General features: G+C 46.7%; 1 protein-coding gene across 1 annotated transcript in view; it reads left to right on the forward strand.

The window, feature by feature from the left end:
• The first annotated feature begins 1,113 nt into the window (after nucleotides 1-1,113).
• Nucleotides 1,114-22,959, forward strand: part of isy1 (ISY1 splicing factor homolog) — a 53,552-nt gene continuing 31,706 nt past the window's right edge. Inside the window, exons 1-7 of the mRNA XM_045692007.1 lie at nucleotides 1,114-1,302; nucleotides 8,694-8,716; nucleotides 16,972-17,023; nucleotides 17,166-17,274; nucleotides 17,373-17,485; nucleotides 22,389-22,506; nucleotides 22,610-22,732. Coding sequence (XP_045547963.1) covers nucleotides 1,300-1,302; nucleotides 8,694-8,716; nucleotides 16,972-17,023; nucleotides 17,166-17,274; nucleotides 17,373-17,485; nucleotides 22,389-22,506; nucleotides 22,610-22,732 — 541 coding nt within the window. The 5' untranslated portion in view covers nucleotides 1,114-1,299. The remainder of the gene's footprint in view (nucleotides 1,303-8,693; nucleotides 8,717-16,971; nucleotides 17,024-17,165; nucleotides 17,275-17,372; nucleotides 17,486-22,388; nucleotides 22,507-22,609; nucleotides 22,733-22,959) is intronic.

Genomic DNA, 22,959 nt, shown 5'->3' on the forward strand with positions numbered 1-22,959 from the left:
TTTTTCATTTATTTCACCTTTATTTTATCAGGTAGGCCAGTTGAGAACAAGTTCTCATTTACAACTGTGACCTGGCCAAGATAAAGCAAAGCAGTGCGACAAAAACAAACAACAGAGTTACACATAAACAAATGTACAGTCAATAACACAATAGAAAGGGAGGTAGGCAATAAATAGGCCATAGCGGCGAAATAATTACAATTTAGCATTAACACTGGAGTGATGGATGTGCAGATGATGATGTGCAAGTAGACATACTGGGGTGCAAAAGTGCAAGAGGGTAAGTAATAATATGGGGATGAGGTAGTTAGATGGGTTATTTACTGATTGGCTGTGTACAGGTACAGTGATCGGTAAGCTGCTCTGACAGCTGATGCTTAATGAACACCGTGACAAACATAACAGTTATCTAGGCTATTTCAGCTGTGTGAATAGTAAACAAGCACCATCAGGACAATTCTTAGACGTGATGGCTACGCAATATTCACAGTTTTGTGTAGCATTCTTACAATATACCCACAATATATCATGAATGTAGGCAGTTGAGGTAAAAATGCACAGAAAGAATACAACAAACATAGTTACAACAGTCAGAGTCATACAAAAATAAAGAAACAGCTTACACCATGAGATTCAGTTCGATTGTTTATGAAGCCTTTTCAACAAATCTGGACTATTTGATCATAAAAAAATGCGTTATGTATAAGCTAAAACAAAAATCAGAATTGCCGCACGTTTGAGTGCCTTTGCCTCAACTTTCAACTTTGACTCCAGAATGCAACGTTCTACTTCCGGTTGGTTTCGCAGCGTGCACCACAGAGTTTCTCAACTCAGAGGCGCAACATCACGAGACTTCCGGGAAAGGTCGGAGTTTGGAGTTTGAGAAGTCATTGAGAAAAGTGAAAAATACTTCCTTAGTTGTTAATTTTCGCGAAATCTAAAGGCATAGCCTAGATTCGAGACAATGTCTTAAGTAGTTGAACATGTTATTACTCCAACCGCGTGAAAGTGACAAACTGACAGTGAAGTGCCTTTGAATTGACGGTCTGCACATGCGCAGTTCGGCGCGAGACGACCGTTAGATCCGATGACTAGTTTCTGCGCATGCGCTCATCTAGCCGACGTCGCCATGACATCGCCTTCACGTGTGATTTCTATTGGAGGAGCAGTTTTAGCCTATCTTCATACGGTACTGTCTTTGGTTCACCCGCTTTCAACTTGTGAAAAACATCTAGCAAACGTTTCGGAAGAGGTGTTCAAAGACTTGAAGTAACTACTTTAGCTAGATAATCAATATATATGGTAAGTAATAAACGTACTTCATTTATTTCGTCAGAGATAAGTAATAATTGAAGAAGTTAATGTAGCTATCAATCTTGCTATTAGCTAGCTGGCTAACTTTAGCTGCTAGCCCAAGAAGCTAGCTTGTTATCACAAATGTTTAAATAAAAAATCCTCGACTAACTAGCTAATTGTTTGAGTTAATTTCCCATGAACCAAGTGATACTACTGACTTTCATAGCTGTAAGAAACGCACTATTTAACTATGGGAAAATCCATCACTTTTAGACAGCATCTCTTTTGATTCAAACAACTTTCCATACATGTTTGCCTATGGGAGATGTGGTCAGAACGTTACATTTTGGACCTGGTTGCCAAAACATTCAGGAGATATAGGTGCTCAAAGTTAACCCTTATTGCATGCATTTATATTTTAGTCATTTAGTAGACGTTCTTACCCAGAGCGAATTACAGGAGTAATTAGAATTACAGGAGTAATTAGAATTACAGGAGTAATTAGGGTGAAGTGTCTTGCTCAAGGACACATCAACAGATCTGACACTTGGACTGCTCGGGATTCCAGCTAGTCAAAAAGTTAAGATTTAAAGTGGGCTTTTTGTTGTTGTTTTGAAATAGATATCGCTTCTCCCTAAATAGCAGGAAGCAGAGTGTACAGTCAACTTGCCAGTTCTTGATTATGGTGACACCATTTACCAGATTGCAGCAGCCACTACTCTTAAACCTTTGGATGCTGTCTACGATAGCGCCATTAGTTTTTATCACTGGTGACAGTTTTAATACTCACCACTGCATCCTGTATCAAAAGGTTGGAGTCCTGTAGATCAATTCATTATTCCATTTTTGTTTCCAAAGCCCTACTACACAAGCTTCCAACTTACCTAACTCTGTTGCTAACATATAAAAGAACGAGATACCATACCCACTAGCAGGATTGGTTAATTCTTGAGGTCCCTCTGGTTTCTACCAATTGAGGCAAATCCTCCTTTAGCTTATTTGCTCCAAATTGTTGGAATAACCTACAAAATGTCTTGCATCTTGATCCCCTAGTCCTCCTAGTGCAGTTTAGGACTTTGTTGTTGAGTGAATTTATTGAGGATTGCAGTTGTTTTGATTGTAGTGGTATATTTGTTGAAGTTGTGTCTTGTTATTTTTATTCTTGTTTTGTGATCTTAATTGTTCTTCATGTTGTGACAAAATGTTTGTACTCAATACACCATTGGGAATGAGACCCTGGTCTCAGTTGGGCTACTCTGAATAAATACAAGTTAATAATAAATCAAATAAATTGAAGACTTGTCTGGGGTAAATGGGGGAGAGAAAAAAATGTCGGACAACCAGAATATACATTTCAGCTGTTCGAATGGACAAGTAAAAAAACATCACTATCAAACTATTCCTCCGATCAGGCAGTGGCGCTGCCGCAGCACACAGCAGGGCAGTGCATAGTTTACTTTCTGAGTAAATTGCCTATAGTCCTATTTGCTATAGCCCATTTCATTTAATGTGTTATATTTACACAAAGCAAGGGAACAATGTAGAAAGAGCTAGTCTCACCAAAGCGGTGCAAAATATCCGGTCAGAAAATGTTGTTTCTCTCTCTTGACTGTTGGATGATCTGGGTTATTTCTCTAGCGGACACTCCAGTGTCTGTCTGATTGTTGTATCAGTCCATATCTTTGACCTGGCCTATTAAACCCCTCAGTGACCTGGCCTATTAAACCCCTCAGTGACCTGGCCTATTAAACCCCTCAGTGACCTGGCCTATTAAACCCCTCGGTGACCTGGCCTATTAAACCCCTCGGTGACCTGGCCTATCAAACCCCTCAGTGACCTGGCCTATTAAACCCCTCAGTGACCTGGCCTATTAAACCCCTCAGTGACCTGGCCTATTAAACCCCTCAGTGACCTGGCCTATTAAACCCCTCAGTGACCTGGTCTATTAAACCCCTCAGTGACCTGGCCTATTAAACCCCTCAGTGACCTGGCCTATTAAACCCCTCAGTGACCTGGCCTATTAAACCCCTCAGTGACCTGGCCTATTAAACCCCTCAGTGACCTGGCCTATTAAACCCCTCAGTGACCTGGCCTATTAAACCCCTCAGTGGATGACCTGGCCTATTAAACCCCTCAGTGACCTGGCCTATTAAACCCCTCAGTGACCTGGCCTATTAAACCCCTCAGGGATGACCTGGCCTATTAAACCCCTCAGTGACCTGGCCTATTAAACCCCTCAGTGACCTGGCCTATTAAACCCCTCAGTGATGACCTGGCCTATTAAACCCCTCAGTGACCTGGTCTATTAAACCCCTCAGTGACCTGGTCTATTAAACCCCTCAGTGACCTGGTCTATTAAACCCCTCAGTGACATGGCCTATTAAACCCCTCAGTGGATATGACCTGGTCTATTAAACCCCTCAGTGACCTGGTCTATTAAACCCCTCAGTGGATATGACCTGGCCTATTAAACCCCTCAGTGGATATGACCTGGCCTATTAAACCCCTCAGTGACCTGGTCTATTAAACCCCTCAGTGACCTGGCCTATTAAACCCCTCAGTGGATATGACCTGGTCTATTAAACCCCTCAGTGACCTGGTCTATTAAACCCCTCAGTGGATATGACCTGGCCTATTAAACCCCTCAGTGACCTGGCCTATTAAACCCCTCAGTGACCTGGTCTATTAAACCCCTCAGTGACCTGGCCTATTAAACCCCTCAGTGGATATGACCTGGCCTATTAAACCCCTCAGTGACCTGGTCTATTAAACCCCTCAGTGACCTGGCCTATTAAACCCCTCAGTGGATATGACCTGGCCTATTAAACCCCTCAGTGACCTGGCCTATTAAACCCCTCAGTGGATATGACCTGGTCTATTAAACCCCTCAGTGACCTGGTCTATTAAACCCCTCAGTGACCTGGTTTACCTCAGTGACCTGGTCTATTAAACCCCTCAGTGACCTGGCCTATTAAACCCCTCAGTGGATATGACCTGGTCTATTAAACCCCTCAGTGACCTGGTCTATTAAACCCCTCAGTGGATATGACCTGGCCTATTAAACCCCTCAGTGACCTGGTCTATTAAACCCCTCAGTGACCTGGCCTATTAAACCCCTCAGTGGATATGACCTGGTCTATTAAACCCCTCAGTGACCTGGTCTATTAAACCCCTCAGTGGATATGACCTGGCCTATTAAACCCCTCAGTGACCTGGCCTATTAAACCCCTCAGTGACCTGGTCTATTAAACCCCTCAGTGACCTGGCCTATTAAACCCCTCAGTGGATATGACCTGGCCTATTAAACCCCTCAGTGACCTGGTCTATTAAACCCCTCAGTGACCTGGCCTATTAAACCCCTCAGTGGATATGACCTGGCCTATTAAACCCCTCAGTGACCTGGCCTATTAAACCCCTCAGTGGATATGACCTGGTCTATTAAACCCCTCAGTGACCTGGTCTATTAAACCCCTCAGTGACCTGGTCTATTAAACCCCTCAGTGACCTGGTCTATTAAACCCCTCAGTGACCTGGCCTATTAAACCCCTCAGTGGATATGACCTGGTCTATTAAACCCCTCAGTGACCTGGTCTATTAAACCCCTCAGTGGATATGACCTGGCCTATTAAACCCCTCAGTGACCTGGTCTATTAAACCCCTCAGTGACCTGGCCTATTAAACCCCTCAGTGGATATGACCTGGTCTATTAAACCCCTCAGTGACCTGGTCTATTAAACCCCTCAGTGGATATGACCTGGCCTATTAAACCCCTCAGTGACCTGGCCTATTAAACCCCTCAGTGACCTGGTCTATTAAACCCCTCAGTGACCTGGCCTATTAAACCCCTCAGTGGATATGACCTGGCCTATTAAACCCCTCAGTGACCTGGCCTATTAAACCCCTCAGTGACCTGGTCTATTAAACCCCTCAGTGACCTGGTCTATTAAACCCCTCATATTTTCCTTGCCAAAAAATCCGATACCAATATTGAAAATTTTAGCCTGTTACGGCTAGACATTCCTTTCGATAACATCCGGTGAAATTGCAGAGTGCGAAATTCAAATTAAATTATTCGAAATATTTACCTTTCATAAAATCACAAGTGCAATACACCAAAATAAAGCTTAACTTCTTGTTAATCCAGCCGCCGTGTCAGATTTCAAAAAGGCTTTACGGCGAAAGCAAACCATGCGATTATCTGAGGACAGCGCCCCATCATAGAAACACATGAAAGTAATATTTCAACCAGGCAGGTGCGACGCGAAAGTCAGAAATAACGATATAATTAATGCCTCACCTTTGAAGATCTTCTTCTGTTGGCACTCCAAAATGTCACAGAAACATCACAACTGGTCCTATTGTTTGATAAATTCCTTGTTTATATCCTGAAAACGCCCGTTTATTTGGCACGTTCGATTCAGAAAATACACCGGTTCCAACTCGCCCAACATGACTACAAAGTATCTAATAAGTTACCTGTAAACTTGGTCCAAACATTTCAAACAACTTTCCTAATCCAACCTTAGGTATCCTAAAATGTAAATAATCGATAAAATATAAGACGGAATATACTGTGTTCAATAGCGGATAAAATCAACGTGGAGCGAGCTCCAGGTCGTGCGCAACAAACAATGGAATCCACTTGGCTTGACACTTAAAGTACAGCCGTACTTCTTCATTTCTCAAAAGAAGAACATCAACCAATTTCTAAAGACTGTTGACTTCTAGTGGAAGCCATAGGAACTCCAACCAGGTGCCTCATAAATATAGTTCCCCATAGAAAACCAATTGAAAACACAGTGAACTCAAAAAAAAATAAAACATTTTGTCCTCGGGGTTTCGCCTGCCAAATAAGTTATGTTATACTCACACGTTATTTTAACAGTTTTAGAAACTTTAGTGTTTTCTACCCAAATCTACCAATTATATGCATATCCTGGCTCTACTAAATATATTATTTATCACTGTCATGATAACTCTTGTCCCTCCTGTTGCATTCCAGCTAAATGCGTAACAGTCTTTTCTATTGTACATTTTCTTTTTTAGCTGTCCACTAGGGGGCGTTAACATCGTCTAGGGGGCGTTAACATCCTCTAGGGGGGCGTTAACATCGCTTGGGGGGCGTTAACATCGTCTATGGGGGTGGCGTTAACATCGTCTATGGGGGGCGTTAACTCGTCTATGGGGGCGTTAACTCGTCTATGGGGGGCGTTAACATCGCTAGGGGGCGTTAACTTCGCTAGGGGGGCGTTAACTTCGCTAGGGGGCGTTAACATCGTCTAGGGGGCGTTAACATCCTCTAGGGGGGCGTTAACATCGTCTAGGGGGCGTTAACATCGTCTAGGGGGCGTTAACATCGTCTAGGGGGCGTTAACATCGTCTAGGGGGCGTTAACATCGTCTAGGGGGCGTTAACATCCTCTAGGGGGCGTTAACATCGCCTATGGGGGGCGTTAACATCGTCTAGGGGGCGTTAACATCGTCTAGGGGGGCGTTAACATCGTCTAGGGGGGCGTTAACATCGTCTAGGGGGCGTTAACATCGTCTAGGGGGCGTTAACATCCTCTAGGGGGGCGTTAACATCCGCTAGGGGGCGTTAACATCCGCTAGGGGGGCGTTAACATCCGCTAGGGGGCGTTAACATCCGCTAGGGGGGCGTTAACATCCGCTAGGGGGCGTTAACATCCGCTAGGGGCGTTAACATCCGCTAGGGGGCGTTAACATCGCCTAGGGGGGCGTTAACATCGCTATGGGGGCGTTAACATCCTCTGGGGGGGGCGTTAACATCGCCTAGGGGGCGTTAACATCCTCTAGGGGGCGTTAACATCGTCTAGGGGGCGTTAACATCGTCTATGGGGGCGTTAACATCGTCTATGGGGGCGTTAACATCGCCTAGGGGGGCGTTAACATCGCTCTGGGGGGCGTTAACATCGCTAGGGGGCGTTAACATCGTCTAGGGGGGCGTTAACATCGGCTAGGGGGGCGTTAACATCGCTAGGGGGGCGTTAACATCGTCTAGGGGGGCGTTAACATCGTCTAGGGGGCGTTAACATCGTCTAGGGGGGCGTTAACATCGTCTAGGGGGCGTTAACATCGTCTAGGGGGCGTTAACATCGTCTAGGGGGGCGTTAACATCGTCTAGGGGGCGTTAACATCGTCTAGGGGGGCGTTAACATCGTCTAGGGGGGCGTTAACATCGTCTAGGGGGCGTTAACATCGTCTATGGGGGGCGGTAACATCGTCTATGGGGGGGCGGTAACATCGTCTATGGGGGGCGGTAACATCGTCTATGGGGGGCGGTAACATCGTCTATGGGGGCGTTAACATCGTCTATGGGGGCGTTAACATCGTGTATGGGGGGGCGTTAACATCGCCTATGGGGGGCGTTAACATCGCCTATGGGGGGGCGTTAACATCGCCTATGGGGGGGCGTTAACATCGCCTATGGGGGCGTTAACATCGCCTATGGGGGGGCGTTAACATCGCCTATGGGGGGGCGTTAACATCGCCTATGGGGGGCGTTAACATCGCCTATGGGGGGCGTTAACATCGCCTATGGGGGGCGTTAACATCGCCTATGGGGGCGTTAACATCGCCTATGGGGGGCGTTAACATCGCCTAGGGGGGCGTTAACATCGCTAGGGGGCGTTAACATCGTCTGTGGGGGGCGTTAACATCGTCTGTGGGGGGCGTTAACATCGCTATGGGGGCGTTAACATCGTCTGTGGGGGGCGTTAACATCGTCTGTGGGGGGGCGTTAACATCGCCTAGGGGGGCGTTAACATCGCCTAGCGGGGGCGTTAACATCGCTATGGGGGCGTTAACATCGTCTGTGGGGGGCGTTAACATCGCCTGTGGGGGCGTTAACATCGCCTGTGGGGGGGCGTTAACATCGCCTGTGGGGGGGCGTTAACATCGCCTGTGGGGGGGCGTTAACATCGCCTGTGGGGGGGCGTTAACATCGCCTGTGGGGGCGTTAACATCGCCTGTGGGGGGGCGTTAACATCGCCTGTGGGGGGGCGTTAACATCGTCTTGGGGGGGCGTTAACATCGTCTATGGGGGGGCGTTAACATCGTCTATGGGGGGGCGTTAACATCATCTATGGGGGTGGTCACCAACCAAGCGCAGACGTTTATTTCAGATCCCTCCTATGTACTTTTCAGTCACCCTTTTGGCCGATGGTATTATGGACTCTTTTTCGCACAAGTAAAAAATCTGTTGTACATGGACAAGTTAAAAACTCTTATCTTTTGTTTTGGCATTTAGGTGCAAAAATTCACTTTCTGAGCACTTCTAAAATGGGCAAATATGTATGGAAAGTTTCATTCAAATAGAAAAGGTTGCTGTCAGTGATTGGGTTCAAATGGATTGACCATTTATTGTTTTCTTTCTAATAGGCTCGTAATGCGGAGAAGGCCATGTAAGTATATGCTTGCCTTATATTGTGATTTATATTTGAGCCATAGGCCTACTGTCATAACTTAATGTCAGAGAATACTGATGCTATTTCTGTTTATATTCCATGTGGTGTCTCGGTCACGTAGCCACTGAACATGTCACTCACTGTGTTATGCTCTGGTGATGATGCAGTGTTTTCTATTCGCGCCGGCTGTCGACTAATCAGCTGGTTACAGGCTCATTTTCAGCCAGCTATGTTTTCCATTTCATATTAACTAGGCTACTTTTCATTTAGAAGTTTCAATTCGCTAGTCTGTCGAGCCCTTTCCTGCTGGAATGAACGATAAGCATCTCCTAGTGATCTATTGATAGGTCAGTCACAAAGCCAGCGATGACAGAAATACAGCAGAGAGGAAGAGGCGACAGGTTTCACTCTCGCCAAAATCTGTCCAAAATAAGCCCTATGCATTTCTATGGATTTAATTTGGTCTCCTGCCTTCCCGCTTTTGGGACAACAACTTCCATTGTTGGGGTGGAGACCTGAGCATCTCATCATTATATACAGATCTCTAGTTGCAGTTGAATGTATTTACACCGAGGAAGGAGAGAAAGCATGATGCTCGTGAATTTGCATGTCCCATGTAATGTAAACGGTAATGATGAGTCAATCCCCTTAGACAAATTATTGTTTTCTGACTCATTTATTTTATTTTGTGTGTTTCACATAGCCAGCCACTCAAAGTCGTGGCGACAGTAGGCTATTTACTGTGCGTTGATTGACAACTGAACAGCAAGTGCTGACTAGTTGATATAAAAGGTGTTAAACTGACTGAATAAAGTCTCTATGGGGCGGCAGGTAGCCTAGTGGTTAGAGCGCTGGGCCAGTAACCAGCAGGTAGCCTAGTGGTTAGAGCGCTGGGCCAGTAACCAGCAGGTAGCCTAGTGGTTAGAGCGCTGGGCCAGTAACCAGCAGGTAGCCTAGTGGTTAGAGCGCTGGGCCAGTAACCAGCAGGTAGCCTAGTGGTTAGAGCGCTGGGCCAGTAACCAGCAGGTAGCCTAGTGTTAGGCTGGGCCCGGGTTGAGCGCTGGGCCAGTAACCAGCAGGTAGCCTAGTGGTTAGAGCGCTGGGCCAGTAACCGAAAGGTTGCTAGATCGAATCCCCGAGCTGACAAGGTTAAAAGTCGTTCTGCCCCTGAACAAGGCAGTTAACCCACTTTTCCCTGGTCGTCATTGTAAATAAGAATTTGTTCTTAACTGACTTGCCTAGTTAAATAAAAATAAATAAAATATCCCTTTGCCATTCTTAAATCATGCCATGTAGTTGTATAGTGCATTCGGAAAGTATTCAGATCCCTTGACTTTTTCCACATTTTGTTACGTTACAGCCTTATTCTAAAATTAATTCAATAAATAACATCCACACACAATACCCAATAATGACAAAGTGAAAACGGGTTTTTAGAAAAAGTTGCAAAAGTATTACAAATAAAAAACATACCTTATTTACATAAGTATTCAGACCTTTTGCTATGAGACTTGAAATTATGCTCCGGTGCATCCTCTTTCCATTGATCATCCTTGATGTTTACACAACTTGATTGGAGTCCACCTGTGGTAAATTCAGTTGATTGGACATGATTTGGAAAGACACACACCTGTCTATATAAGGTCCCACAGTTGACAGTGCATGTCAGAGCAAAAACCAAGCCATGAGGTCGAAGGAATTGTTCGTAGAGCTCCGAGACAGGATTGTGTTGAGGCACAGATCTGGGGAAGGGTACCAAAACATTTCTGCAACATTAAAGGTCCCCAAGAACACAGTGGCCTCCATCATTCTTAAATGGAAGAAGTTTGGAACCACCAAGACTCTTCCTAGAGCCGGCCGCACGGCCAAACTAAGCAATCGGGGGAGAAGGGCCTTGGTCAGGGAGGTGACCAAGAACCCTATGGCCACTGACAGAGCTCCAGAGTTCCTCTGTGGAGATGGGAGAACCTTCCAGAAGGACAACCATCTCTGCAGCACTCCACCAATCAGGCCTTTATGGTAGAGTGGCCAGACGGAAGCCACTCCTCAGTAAAAGCACATGACAGTCTGCTTGGAGTTGGACCAAAAGGCACCTAAAGGACTCTCAGACCATGAGAAACAAGATTATATTGTCTGATGCATAGTCACTGTAACTCTACCTACATGTACATATTACCTCAATTACCTCGACTAACCGGTACCCCCTATATATAGCCACGCTATTGATATTTTCTTGCTGCTCTTTAATAATTTGTTACTGTTTAACATTTTTTACTTTACACTTATTTTTTCTTAACTGCATTGTTGGTTAACTGCATTGTTGATTAAGGGCTTGTAAGTAAGCATTTCACTGTAAGGTCTACACCTGTTGTTTTCAGCGCATGTGACAAATACAATTTGATTTGATGAAACGAAGATTGAACTCTTTGGCCTGAATGCCAGGCGTCACGTCTGGAGGAAACCTGGCACCATCCCTACGGTGAAGCATGGTGGTGGCAGCATCATGCTGTGGGGATGTTTTTCAGTGGCAGGGACTGGGAGACTAGTCAGGATCGAGGGAAGGATGAACGGAGCAAAGTACAGAGAGATCCTTGATGAATCCGGCTCAGAGCGCTCAGGACCTCAGACTGGGGCGAAGGTTCACCTTCCAACAGGACAACGACCCTAAGCACACAGCCAAGACAACGCAGGATGGGCTTCGGGACAAGTCTCTGAATGTCCTTTTGTGCCCCAGCCAGAGGACAGACTTGAACCCAATCTAACATCTCTGGAGAGACCTGAAAATAGCTGTGCAGCGACGATCCCCATCCAACCTGACAGAGCTTGAGAGGATCTGCAGAGAATATTGGGAGAAACTCCCCAAATACAGGTGTGCCAAGCTTGTAGGGTCACACCCAAGAAGACTTGAGGCTGTAATCGCTACCAAAGGTGCTTCAACAAAATACTGAGTAAAGGGTCTGAATACTTATGTCATATCAGTTTTTTTATATATTCTTTTGCCCAAATTTCTAAAAACCTTTTTTTTTTTTTTTCAATCAAATCAAGATGTATTTGTCATGTGCTGAGTACAAGTGTAGAGCTTACAGTGAAATGCTCACTTACAAGCCCTTAACCAACAGTTCAGTTCAAGAAGAGTTAAGAAAATATTTACCAAAAAAATAAAGTAACATAATGAGGCTGTATACAGGGGTTACCGGTACCGAGTCAGTTTGCTGGGTTACAGGTTAGATGAGGTAATTTGTCCATGTAGTTAGTTTGTACATGTAGGTAGGGGCGAAGTGACTATGCATAGATGATAAACAGCGAGTAGTAGCAGTGTACAAAGCAAATGAGGTCTGGGGGGGTCAATGTAAATAGTCCGTTGGCCATTTGTTTAGTTAAGGTGTTCATCAGTGTTATGGCTTGGGTGTAGAAGCTGTTAACCTCTTACATCTAGACGTTCCGCTAGCGGAACACCTGCTCCAATATCCAATGATGGGCGTGGCGCGAAATACAAATTCCTCTAAAATCCGAAAACTTCAATTTTTCAAACATATGACTATTTCACAGCATTTTAAAGACAAGACTCTCGTTAATCTAACCACACTGTCCGATTTCAAAAAGGCTTTACAACGAAAGCAAAACATTAGATTATGTCAGCAGAGTACCCAGCCAGAAATAATCAGACACCCATTTTTCAAGCTAGCATATAATGTCACAAAAAACCAGAAGACAGCTAAATGCAGCACTAACCTTTGATGATCTTCATCAGATGACACACCTAGGACATTATGTTATACAATACATGCATGTTTTGTTCAATCAAGTTCATATTTATATCAAAAAACAGCTTTTTACATTAGCATGTGACGTTCAGAACTAGCATACCCCCCGCAAACCTCCAGGGAATTTACTAACAATTTACTAAATTACTCACGATAAACGTTCACAAAAAGCAGAACAATTATTTTAAGAATTATAGATACAGAACTCCTCTATGCACTCGATATGTCTGATTTTAAAATAGCTTTTTGGTGAAAGCACATTTTGCAATATTCTAAGTACATAGCCCAGCCATCACGGGCTAGCTATTTAGACACCCGGCAAGTTTAGCACTCACCAAAATCAGATTTACTATTACAAAAGTTTGATTACCTTTTGTTGTCTTCGTCAGAATGCACTCCCAGGACTGCTACTTCAATAACAAATGTTGGTTTGGTCCAAAATAATCCATCGTTATATCCGAATAGCGGCGTTTTGTTCGTGCGTTCCAGAAACTATCCGAAATGGTAAATCAGGGTCACGCGCATGGCGCATTTCGTGACAAAAAAATTCTAAATATTCCATTACCGTACTTCGAAGCATGTCAACCGCTGTTTAAAATCAATTTTTATGCAATTTATCTCGTAAAAAAGCGATAATATTCCGACCAGGAATCTCCTTTTCGGCAAACAGAGGAAAAAACACAAAGACGGGGGCGGCCAGTGCACGCGCCTAAGCCCACAGTCCCTTGATCGGCCACTTGAGAAAGGCGATAATGTGTTTCAGCCTGGGGCTGGGATGACGACATTCAGGTTTTTCCCGGGCTCTGAGAGCCTATTGGAGCCGTGGGAAGTGTCTCGTTAGCGCAGAGATCCTTTGTAATAGATAGAGATGGCAAAGAAGTTCAAGAAATGGTCAGACAGGGTACTTCCTGTACAGAATCTTCTCACGTTTTGGCCTGCCAAATGAGTTCTGTTATACTCACAGACACCATTCAAACAGTTTTAGAAACTTTGGAGTGTTTTCTATCCAAAGCTAATAATTATATGCATATTCTAGTTTCTGGGCAGGACTAATAATCAGATTAAATCGGGTACGTTTTTTATCCAGCCGTGAAAATACTGCCCCCTAGCCATAACAGGTTAAGGAGCCTTTTGGACCTAGACTTGGCGCTCCGGTACCGCTTGCCGTGCGGTAGCAGAGAACATTCTATGACTTGGGTGGCTGGGGTCTCTGACAATTCTATGGGCCTTCCTCTGACACCACCTAGTATATAGGTCCTGGTTGGCTGGAAGCTTGTCCCCAGTGATGTACTGGGCCGTTCGCACTACCCTCTGTAGTGCCTTAAGGTCAGATGCCGAGCAGTTGCCATACCAGGCGGTGATGCAACCAGTCAGGATGCACTCGGTGGTGCAGCTGTAGAACGTTTTGAGGATCTGGGGACTCATGCCAAATATTTTCAGTCTCCTGAGGGGGAAAAGGTGTTGTCGTGCCCTCTTCACGACTGTCTTGGTGTGTTTGGACCAAGATAGTTCGTTGGTGACGTGGACGCCAAGGAACTTAACTCTCAACCCGCTCCACTACAGCCTGTTCGGCCCGCCTTTTCCTGTTGTCCACGATCAACTCCTTTTGTTTTGCTCACATTGAGGGAGAGGTTGTTGTCCTGGCACCACACTGCCAGTTCTCTGACCACCTCCCTATAGGCTTTTGTCATCGTTGTCTGTGATCAGGCTTACCACTGTTGTGTTGTTAGCAAACTTAATGGTGGTGTTGGAGTCGTGTTTGGCCACGCAGTCGTGGGTGAACAGGGAGTACAGGAGGGGACTAAAGTACACACCCCTGTGGGGATCAGCATGGCAGATGAGTTGTTACCTACTCTTACCACCTGGGGACGGCCCGTCAGGAAGTCCACGATCCAGTTGCAGAGGTGTTTAGTCACAGGATCCTTAGCTTAGTGATGAGCTTAGTGATGAGCTTTGAGGGCACTATGGTGTTGAATGTTGAGCTGTAGTCAATGAACAGCATTCTCACATAGGTGTTCCCTTTGTCCAGGTGGGAAAGGGCAGTGTGGATTGCAATTGAGATTGCGTCATCTGTGGATCTGTTGGGGCGGTATGTGATTTGGAGTGGGTCTAGGGTTTCTGGGATAATGGTGTTGATGTGAACCATGACCAGCCTTTCAAAGCACTTCATGGCTACAGACGTGAGTGCTACGGGTCAGTAGTCATTTAGGCAGGTTACCTTAGTGTTCTTGGGCACATGGACTATGGTGGTCTGCTTGAAACATGTAGGTATTACAGACTCGGTCATGGAGAGGTTGAAATTGTCAGTGAAGACACTTGCCAGGTGGTCCGCGCATGCATTGAGTACAAGTCCTGGTAATCCAAGGATTTTGCTTTGTCATTATGGGATATTGTGTGTCGATTGGTGAAGGGGGGGGGGGAAACTATTTAACAATTTTTGAAGAAGGCTGTAACAAAATGTGGGAAAAGTAATGGGGTTTGAATACTTAACGAATGCACTGTATGTCCATGGTGTCGCATCGGGAATGGTGTCGCATCGGGAATGGTGTCGCATCGGGAATGGTGTCGCTCGCATCGGGAATGGTGTCGCATCGGGAATGGTGTCGCATCGGGACACGTAAACCAAAATAATTCTTAGGTTTCCTTTCCTAGGATATCGGGGTTTGCCAGACAATGATGGTAAAGTGAGAGACTCTCGTCAGTCAGTGTAGCCAACCGAATCACATCGGTGAGAAAGCTGTTCATTTGGGTTAACCCTAACCCTAATTTTCATAGGATACTGGTGGACTTTTTGGTGATCATCTGCAGATAAATTCTGAAAATATTCTATGAAGACGGTGAATCATCACTGTTGGTAGTGGAGAGCCTCATTCTGGGCCAAATATGATCGTTATTGCCCTCGCAGAATCCACACATTAAAACAGAATGAAACAATTTTAGTAGGGAATTAACTGAATGTATTGAACACTTATTCATTTTCCCAAGTTTATCATAAGACATGAACCGAATGCTTCAGTGATTCGTATTTCCTGCAAATTTCTGAAGAGGCAACAAGAATGCCCCTGCGTTTACGTAGCCGTTAGCGATGATGCTAATGAAAGTAGCCTGTGTTTACTTGGCAGAATGATATCGTGATGATTTTCATCAACCCAGTAGGTGTTTGTTTGGCAAACTCTACCATCACACGTGCACTACAAAAACACAGCTAAACGGCCTCTTGCTTGGTGCTCACTTGAATTAAAGGATAACTAAAACCACAAACATTTCCAAAAGTGGTCTCCTCACGTGGTGTAAGCATTGTTGTGGACTTTAGAACGCGCGGGGAGGGGCATTTAGAACGCGCAGGGAGGGGCATTTAGAACGCGCAGGGAGGGGCATTTAGAATGCGCGGGGAGGGGCATTTAGAACGCGCGAGGGAGGGGCATTTAGAACGCGCGGGGGAGGGGCATTTAGAACGCGCGGGGAGGGGCATTTAGAACGCGCGGGGAGGGGCATTTAGAACGCACGGGGAGGGGCATTTAGAACGCGCGGGGAGGGGCATTTAGAACGCCGCGGGGAGGGGCATTTAGAACGCGCCGGGGAGGGGCATTTAGAACGCGGGGGAGGGGCATTTAGAACGCGCGGGGAGGGGGCATTTAGAACGCAGCGGGGAGGGGGCATTTAGAACGCGCGGGGAGGGGCATTTAGAACGCGCGGGGGAGGGGCATTTAGAACGCGCGGGGAGGGGCATTTAGAACGCGCGGGGAGGGGGCATTTAGAACGCGCGGGAGGGGCATTTAGAACGCGCGGGGAGGGGGCATTTAGAACGCGCGGGGGAGGGGGCATTTAGAACGCGCGGGGAGGGGCATTTAGAACGCGCGGGGAGGGGCATTTAGAACGCACGGGGAGGGGCATTTAGAAAGCGCGGGGAGGGGCATTTAGAACGCGGGGAGGGGCATTTAGAACGCGCCGGGGAGGGGCATTTAGAACGCGCCGGGGAGGGGCATTTAGAACGCCCCGGGGAGGGGCATTTAGAACGCGGGGGGAGGGGGCATTTAGAACGCGGGGAGGGGGCATTTAGAACGCAGCGGGGGAGGGGCATTTAGAAGCGCGCGGGGAGGGGCATTTAGAAGGCGCGGGGAGGGGCATTTAGAAGGCGCGGGGAGGGGCATTTAGAAGGCGCGAGGGGAGGGGCATTTAGAAGGCGCGAGGGAGGGGCATTTAGAAGGCGCGACGGGGAGGGGCATTTAGAACGCGCGAGGGGGAGGGGCATTTAGAACGCGCGGGGAGGGGGCATTTAGAACGCGGCGGGGGAGGGGCATTTAGAACGCGCGGGGGAGGGGCATTTAGAACGCGCAGGGGGAGGGGCATTTAGAACGCGCGAGGGGAGGGGCATTTAGAACGCACGGGGCCGGGGACCCTGGCTGGCTACTCTATGTACTGGTCATGAATGTATTATTAATCAGTGTGTATTTGTATTAACTTGTGAAATGCACCTCGTCTCCCCAGGACGGCCTTGGCCCGGTTCAGAAATGCTCAGCTGGAGGAGGGCAAAGTCAGGGTGAGGAAGATGATGTCATCATGTCCTTTAGGGGAATGATTACACATTTTAGATTTCTTGTCCCAGAGTTCACTGAACACCATAAAGTCATGTCGTCGTGGCTCTTGTGTTGTCATCCTGACATGTTTGTTGACTGTTCCAGGAGAGGAGACCGTTCCTGGCCTCAGAATGTACTGAGCTGCCGAAAGCAGAGAAGTGGAGACGACAGATTATCAGTGAGATCTCCAAGAAAGTTGCTCAGATTCAAAACGGTGAGTTGTCCTACATGTGACATTGAACCGTTTAATAAATGTTTATGAATGAAGAGCATAACCTCATCCATGTGTTTGCCTGTTATTCTCTCTGATAGCTGGTCTGGGAGAGTTTAAGATCCGGGACCTGAACGATGAGATCAATAAGCTGCTGAGAGAGAAAGGTCACTGGGAGGTCAGGATCAAGGAGCTGGGAGGACCTGACTACGGGGTAATGGAGTTGGGAGATTTCAACCTTTATCCTATGGTGGTTATGTGCCCCCTCCATCCAGTTATGTGCCCCCTCCATCCAGTTATGTGCCCCCTCCACCTTCCATTAAAAGGATCACATACATTCTTACATCACATTTAAACCAGTCAGTCCATCATGTTACATTCACTAACAACACAGAGGACATCACTACATTCACTAACAACACAGAGGACATCACTACATTCACTAACAACACAGAGGACATCACTACATTCACTAACAACACAGAGGACATCACTACATTCACTAACAACACAGAGGACATCACTACATTCACTAACAACACAGAGGACATCACTACATTCACTAACAACACAGAGGACATCACTACATTCACTAACAACACAGAGGACATCACTACATTCAATTCACTAACAACACAGAGGACATCACTACATTCACTAACAACACAGAGGACATCACTACATTCACTAACAACACAGAGGACATCACTACATTCACTAACAACACAGAGGACATCACTACATTCACTAACAACACAGAGGACATCACTACATTCACTAACAACACAGAGGACATCACTACATTCACTAACAACACAGAGGACATCACTACATTCACTAACAACACAGAGGACATCACTACATTCACTAACAACACAGAGGACATCACTACATTCACTAACAACACAGAGGACATCACTACATTCACTAACAACACAGAGGACATCACTACGTTCACTAACAACACAGAGGACATCACTACATTCACTAACAACACAGAGGACATCACTACATTCACTAACAACACAGAGGACATCACTACATTCACTAACAACACAGAGGACATCACTACATTCGCTAACAACACAGAGGACATCACTACATTCGCTAACAACACAGAGGACATTACTACATTCGCTAACAACACAGAGGACATTACTACATTCGCTAACAACACAGAGGACATCACTACATTCGCTAACAACACAGAGGACATCACTACATTCACTAACAACACAGAGGACATCACTACATTCACTAACAACACAGAGGACATCACTAACAACACAGAGGACATTACTACATTCGCTAACAACACAGAGGACATCACTACATTCGCTAACAACACAGAGGACATCACTACATTCGCTAACAACACAGAGGACATCACTACATTCGCTAACAACACAGAGGACATCACTACATTCGCTAACAACACAGAGGACATCACTACATTCGCTAACAACACAGAGGACATCACTACATTCGCTAACAACACAGAGGACATGACTACATTCGCTAACAACACAGAGGACATGACTACATTCGCTAACAACACAGAGGACATGACTACATTCGCTAACAACACAGAGGACATCACTACATTCGCTAACAACACAGAGGACATCACTACATTCGCTAACAACACAGAGGACATTACTACATTCGCTAACAACTACACTATTTAGATACAGTTGAAGTCAGAAGTTTACATACACTTAGGTTGGAGTCATTCAAACTTGTTTTTCAACCACTCCACAGATTGCTTGTTAACAAACTATAGTTTTGGCAAGTCGGTTAGGACATATACTTTGTGCATGACACAAGTCATTTTTCCAACAATTGTTTAAAGACAGATTATTTCACTTATAATTCACTGTATCACAATTCCAGTGGGTCAGAAGTTTACATACACTAAGCTGACTGTGCCTTTAAACAGATTGGAAAATTCCAGAAAATTGTCATGGCTTTAGAAGCTTCTGATAGGCTAATTGACATCATTTGAGTCAATTGGAGGTATACCTGTGGATGTATTTCAAGGCCTACATTCAAACTCAGTGCCTCTTTGCTTGACATCATGGAAAAATCCAAAAAAATCAGCCAAGACCTCAGAAAAAAAAATGGTAGACCTCCACAAGTCTGGTTCATCCTTGGGAGCAATTTCCAAATGCCTGAAGGTACCACGTTCATCCTGTTTGAGTTTCTGCCTATAGGAAGGGAGGAGCAAAATGGAGTTGTGGTCAGATTTGCCTGAAAGGAGGGTGGGGGAGGGCCTTGTATTCATCGCAGAAGTTAGAGCAGCAGTGATCCACGAGATCTACTGTCAATACACTGATAGAATTTAGGTATTGTTAAAATTCCCAGCTACAATAAATGTAGCCTCAGGGTGTACGGTTTCCAGTTTACATAAAGTCCAGTGAAGTTCCTTGATGGCCGTCTTGGTATCGTCTTGAGGGGGGGGGATGTACACGGCTGTGACGATAACCGAGGAGAATTCCCTTGGGAGATAATACGGTCGTCGTTTGATTGTGAGGAATTCTAGGTCAGATGAACAAAAGGACTTTAGTTCCTGTATGTTACAATTACACCATGTGACGTTAATCATGAAACATACACCCCCCCCCCCGCCCTTCTTCCCAGAGAGATGTTTATTCCTATCGGCACGACATCGGTTTTCAGTGCAATTTTGACGGCCAACTACAAGCTGATAAAGATTGAGAGGGTTTATCTGCTGTTAGATATGAGCTCATCTCGCTCTGGATCACAGTAGTTGTTGCTGATTTGCGACTGAAGGGCGGAGAGCGTACCTTTTTTTCATGGTTGTTTGGTCAATCGGACTGTAAAGTTCCCAAATGTATGAGGACTGCCGTGTTGTTGAAATATTTGTAGAAAACCAATCAGGTGTATTTTGTGGCTTTTGTGAATGCTTTCTAAAGTCACGCTGTTGCTACTGCTTGTAAACACACAGTCCAGTTCAAAGTGAATGGTGCCAGGCCATGTGGCAAATGGCTTGCTTGCATATAGGCCTACTGTAGCTCTGATTGGCTATGGCGCACTGCTCTGTGGCCTGGACAAGACACGTTTTTATTACTCTAGAATTGTCACAAATGCCTTACTCTATTATTCCAAAACCTTCTATGGAAGTATGAAAAAGGTTGGTGGTTCGAATACCCGAGCCGACAAGGTGAAATATCTGACTGCCCTTGAGCGTCTCAATCCATTGCATCTGCCGATGTCACTCTTCCGCATCGGTGGTGAAAGGTGACAGAGCTACACTGGTGTTTGTCAGACCATGAGACAACCCGAAAATCGGTCTTCTCACAAAATCGTCTGTAGCGTCCGAACGGTTTGGCTTACAAACTATTATGACCCCTCTATGGAGAAATGAGACTCTCACGAACACTATGGTGTTCTCCAACCCCCACAAGCGTCTTGGGACTCGTCTGAAGTCGGACCAGCCAATCTGCCAACTTCCAATCAGTCCAAAGTGTGTGTGTGTGTGTGTGTGTGTGTGTGTGTGTGTGTGTGTGTGTGTGTGTGGAGGTGTGTGTGTGTGTGTGTGTGTGTGTGTGTGGAGGTGAGCGAAAGCTTAGGAGGGACAAGCGGGAGGGGGGGTACCTGTACCAGATAGGGGAGGGGGGGGGTACCTGTACCAGATAGGGGGGAGGGTACCTGTACCAGATAGGGGGGGAGGTACCTGTACCAGATAGGGGGGAGGGTACCTGTACCAGATAGGAGGGGTACCTGTACCAGATAGGGGGGGGGACCTGTACCAGATAGGGGGGGGTACCTGTACCAGATAGGGGGGGGGGGAGGGTACCTGTACCAGATAGGGGGAGGGGGGAGGGTACCTGTACCAGATAGGGGGGGGGGGTACCTGTACCAGATAGGGGGGGAGGGTACCTGTACCAGATAGGGGGGGGAGGGTACCTGTACCAGATAGGGGGGAGGGTACCTGTACCAGATAGGGGGGGGGGAGGGTACCTGTACCAGATAGGGGGGGAGGGTACCTGTACCAGATAGGGGGGAGGGTACCTGTACCAGATAGGGGGAGGGGGTACCTGTACCAGATAGGGGGGGGTACCTGTACCAGATAGGGGGGGGGGTACCTGTACCAGATAGGGGGGGGGGGGTACCTGTACCAGATAGGGGGGGGGGTACCTGTACCAGATAGGGGGGAGGGTACCTGTACCAGATAGGGGGGGGGGTACCTGTACCAGATAGGGGGGGAGGGTACCTGTACCAGATAGGGGGGGAGGGTACCTGTACCAGATAGGGGGGGGGGTACCTGTACCAGATAGGGGGGGGAGGGTACCTGTACCAGATAGGGGGGGAGGGTACCTGTACCAGATAGGGGGGGGGGTACCTGTACCAGATAGGGGGGGGAGGGTACCTGTACCAGATAGGGGGGGGAGGGTACCTGTACCAGATAGGGGGGGAGGGTACCTGTACCAGATAGGGGGGGGGGTACCTGTACCAGATAGGGGGGGAGGGTACCTGTACCAGATAGGGGGGGGTACCTGTACCAGATAGGGGGAGGGGGGGTACCTGTACCAGATAGGGGGGGGGGTACCTGTACCAGATAGGGGGGGGGGTACCTGTACCAGATAGGGGGGGCCCAGATAGGGGGGGTACCTGTACCAGATAGGGGGGGGAGGGTACCTGTACCAGATAGGGGGGGGAGGGTACCTGTACCAGATAGGGGGGAGGGTACCTGTACCAGATAGGGGGGGGGGTACCTGTACCAGATAGGGGGGGGGGTACCTGTACCAGATGGGGGGGAGACAGGCCAGGGCAGATGGTGAACAGATCGCCAGGTGTAATCCAAGCAACAGGCAACGGGAGTAGGTTTCACACCCTAGTGGGAGAAGTTTTTGTCGTGAAGCTGAGTAGGAGAAGTCGTGTTCAACCTTACCAGACCGGTGCGTGGTGGAGACATAAGTTCGAAGTGAAAAAGCTGAACGAAACACACTTGTAAAATGGCTAAATTCCAAAGCCAAATCAGAGTCAAGTCATTACCTGATCACTGATGTAATGTTAATGAGATATTAAGTGACTCTCAGTACAGTGTTAGTCTTGTCCTGAATAATCTTTGTTCTCTTGTATCTATCTTCCAGAGAGTGGGACCAAAGATGCTGGACCACGAAGGGAAGGAGGTCCCAGGAAACAGAGGATACAAGTACTTTGGAGCAGCTAAAGACCTGCCTGGAGTCAGAGAGCTGTTTGAGAAAGAACGTAGGTTTACTGGCAATTTATACTCCATGGATGATATCCAGTTTAGTTTAATACCATGTTTATACCACTGTTGAATGTGTACTGATCACCACCCCCCCCCCAGCCATCCCTCCCCCCAGGAAGAGCAGAGCTGAGCTGATGAAGGACATCGATGCTGAGTACTACGGATACAGAGATGAGGATGATGGGGCGCTGGTCCCTCTGGAGCAAGAGTACGAAAAAGAAGGTATTCCCCTGCTGGTTGACCCCCCCCCTCTGTTGTAGATTACCGTAAATTCCGGACTATAAGCCGCAACTTTTTTCCCACGCTTTGAACCTCGCGGCTTAAACAATAACGCGGCTAATATATGGATTTTTCCCGCATTGAAAAAAAAAAAAAAAACACATTCTGTGACGTGCTCAGTTTTTTGGCGGCATGAAGTTTTCATTAGACCAATGAAATTGCCGAACGGG

Source organism: Salmo salar, chromosome ssa12 (genome assembly GCF_905237065.1).
Source record: "Salmo salar chromosome ssa12, Ssal_v3.1, whole genome shotgun sequence".
In the NCBI taxonomy this organism is placed as follows: Eukaryota; Metazoa; Chordata; class Actinopteri; order Salmoniformes; family Salmonidae; genus Salmo; species Salmo salar.